Source organism: Cucurbita moschata, unplaced genomic scaffold (assembly GCF_002738365.1).
Source record: "Cucurbita moschata cultivar Rifu unplaced genomic scaffold, Cmos_1.0 Cmo_Scf00001, whole genome shotgun sequence".
In the NCBI taxonomy this organism is placed as follows: domain Eukaryota; kingdom Viridiplantae; phylum Streptophyta; class Magnoliopsida; order Cucurbitales; family Cucurbitaceae; genus Cucurbita; species Cucurbita moschata.
This window is the reverse complement of record NW_019268517.1, coordinates 3558852-3561831: the sequence shown is the minus strand read 5'-3', so window position 1 is coordinate 3561831 and position 2980 is coordinate 3558852. Positions and strand designations below refer to the sequence as shown.

Sequence of the window (2980 nt, the reverse complement as noted above, 5' to 3'; positions counted from 1 at the left end):
CAAACCCTAAACCCTTCTAAATTACCGAGTAAAATAAAAAATGACTAGTTTTGAAATAACTCAATTAAAACGTACGCAAATATCGATAAGTAAGAATATTTTTGTTTTATAAAAAGGAAGAACTATTTTCTTAGAATATTCTTATATTATAAATTATATAAAAAAAAATGGAAAACTAAAAGAGATCATAATGTTTGACCAAGGAAGCAAAAAGAAGATAAATATTACAAAGTAAAAAAAAAATGTATTTAGGAAATATTTAATTATTTTGCAATCTTGGAAAATTACAGAAGATATATTCTAAGGTGTCAATCATGCCACTAATGCAAATTAATTACAACAATATTATTCTCTCACTAAAATTCATAAAAATTAGTATAATTAAACTTTAAAAATAAAAATGGTTTTTTTTTTTTTTTTTTAAATATTTTTCATGAAGATCGTGGAAGCTTTTGAAAATTTAAAAAGTAAGTAAAGGAAAAGGGAAATTGACACAGAATTAAAGACTGTCATGGAAGCTTCAACCAAAATTCAGTCACGAACATGAACTCACTCACTTGTGAAAAACCCAGAAATTTTAGGGGAAAATGAAAAAAGAAAAGAAAGAAAAAGAGCATTTTCCGCCATTGATGAAGGCTCAAGCACTAATTACAGCATGAATTTCAGAGAAGGAATTGCAGTTAGATGAGAATTCCAATTCTAATTAATCAAACTTTGAACCATATAAAATAGTCATCAGATTTGATGTATCATCATCAATCAATACCCAGTAACAGGTCAAAATTTCCTCTTCTTTTTTTTTTTTTTTTTTCATTTTTTTTTTAAATTTAGTTACCTCGGAATTTTGATCGGAGGAGCTTTTATTGCCTAATGGCGTTGACGAAATCCGCATCAGAAACCGCCGAGTGCTCGATTTGGCTGAGATCGTCTTCCTCGAAAGGAGCTGGGAGGTTAAGATCTATCAAACTGTCACTGAACTTCTTCGCCGGGATTCTCGAATTCGCCGATGAGAATCCGGTGACGTGAGATCTCTTATGGCCGCCGAGAGCTTGGCCGGAAGAAAACACTCTGAAACAAACAGGGCATTCGTGAATTTTCCTTTCCGCCATGGTTGTTGTACCTGCATTTTCTTGCTCCGTCGTCAATTGGGGATTCTCGTAATTTACAGAAACCTTGATTTTCTTATGGCTTGCTCGATGCCCACCAAGTGCTTGATAAGATCGAAACACTTTATTACATGTTTCGCATTTGTAATTCCCTCTGTTTCGATTTCTTGTAAGTTTCACCGCCTCGGAATCATCGGTTTCCTCCATGGATTCTTCCATTTCTTCTTCTTCTTCTTCTTCTTCATCGTCGTCGTCATCTCCGTCGTCATCTCCGTCGTCGTCGTCGTCGTCGTCGTCGTCGTCATCCTCAACCTCTCGCCGTCGTCCATACCCACTTTGATGCTTCGTCCATTTATCCCTCGAAAGCATCATCAGCCAAAACGCGACATCTTCCTCCGTCGTACTACCGGAGATCGAGCTCACTGGTTCCGTCTCCGTCCACGACTCCGGCTGATTCAGTCTCTTAAAACCATTGTAATGGTGGTGATGGTGGTGATTATGATCTGGTTTACGCGTCCTCTTCGATCTTCTCCGAGTTGGGTTCTTCGAGGACTCTGTTTCGCTTTCTCTGTCTTGCAGAACAACAGAGCCAGCATCGATGGCGAATGAGAATTCAGGATCTCCGATCCGAATGCTCCGTTTTGGATTCTCTCTCAACCCATAAGACAAACCCTTTTCCTCTGCATCACCTTCCGATGAAGAGGGGGAGGAGAGGAAAGAAGCAGAGTCGGCAGCATCTTCACTGAGATGGAGATGCGACGGCGGCGGCAACAGCGGCGGCGATGGGGGGTCCTCTGGTTTTGGTGGGAGTGGAAGGTTCACCATATGGGACCTCATATGACCTCCCAAAGCTCTGCCATTAGAGAAGCTTCTGAAGCAGAGCCTACACTTGTGCCTGTCCATTGCNAAGACAAAAAAAAAAAAAAAAAAAAAAAAAAAAAAAAAAAAAAAAAAAAGATAAAATAAAACAGAGTATGAATCTTCTCCTCCTTCCTCCCTTTCCTTTGAACGTGATAGAGAGAGAAAGAGAGTAAACTGAAAGGTAGGTGACAAGCAATCCTCAGCCAATAGATATATACAATAATATTACAAATCAAAAAATCATGTATATTTAATTATATTTAAATATAATTTTCAGTTATTTTTTGGGAGGATAATGAACCAAGGGTAAATCGGTCATTTGGATAGCTCTTTGAGGGATTAAAATGGGAATAGATTAATAAATAGTAAAAACAACGAATAGAAAGAAAGCAAGTATTCTCATCCCTTCCCATTTTCAGACACAATTATTCCCAAACTACCCTTTTTCAGATGCTGTTATTCCGAAACTACCCTTGTTAAGATTTTTAATTTTTTAATTATATATGTGAGTGTCAAAAAGGTAAAAGAAAAGAAGGTGATTAAGTTGAATTTTAGCGGTAATTAATTAAGAATATTAGGGGAATTAAAGGAGTAATTACAAAAATTAACGGATGGCATAGTTGTAGAGGTCGAGGAAACTGCCTGTTTGTTGTAACGACAAACAGAATCGGGAAGGCCTCAGCTCTTATTAAAAAAATTAAAAATTTATTCGGGTGATAAAGTGACATGGCGGTGACAGTGATCCAACAACAGGAGACGGATGGTGAATCCACGTGTGAGAGGGTGAGTTGGGGAAGGGTAAGTTTAGCAAAATACGAAAATGAAAAAGCCCTTCAAAAATGGATCTTTCGGGCTGGAAATTGAACGTAGGGGACGTGTGGTGGGGAAGGGAGGAAGTATGCGTAATGTTAGGGGGTTAGTAGACGGAGTCACGGAGGTGGGTTAGTGTTAGTCGTATCCGGGTTTAGGGTTAAGGTAATAGGCGTTTCCAAACAGGGGGGGGGGGGGGGTTT

The 2980-nt window shown here is 38.3% G+C and overlaps 1 protein-coding gene across 1 annotated transcript in view; it reads right to left on the bottom strand.

The window, feature by feature from the left end:
• Positions 1-680: 680 nt before the first annotated feature.
• LOC111453340 overlaps positions 681-2980 on the bottom strand; it is an 8650-nt gene continuing 6350 nt past the window's right edge. The window contains exon 4 of the mRNA XM_023094401.1: positions 681-2176. Within this exon, the coding sequence (XP_022950169.1) occupies positions 861-2176 (1316 nt within the window). The 3' untranslated portion in view covers positions 681-860. The remainder of the gene's footprint in view (positions 2177-2980) is intronic.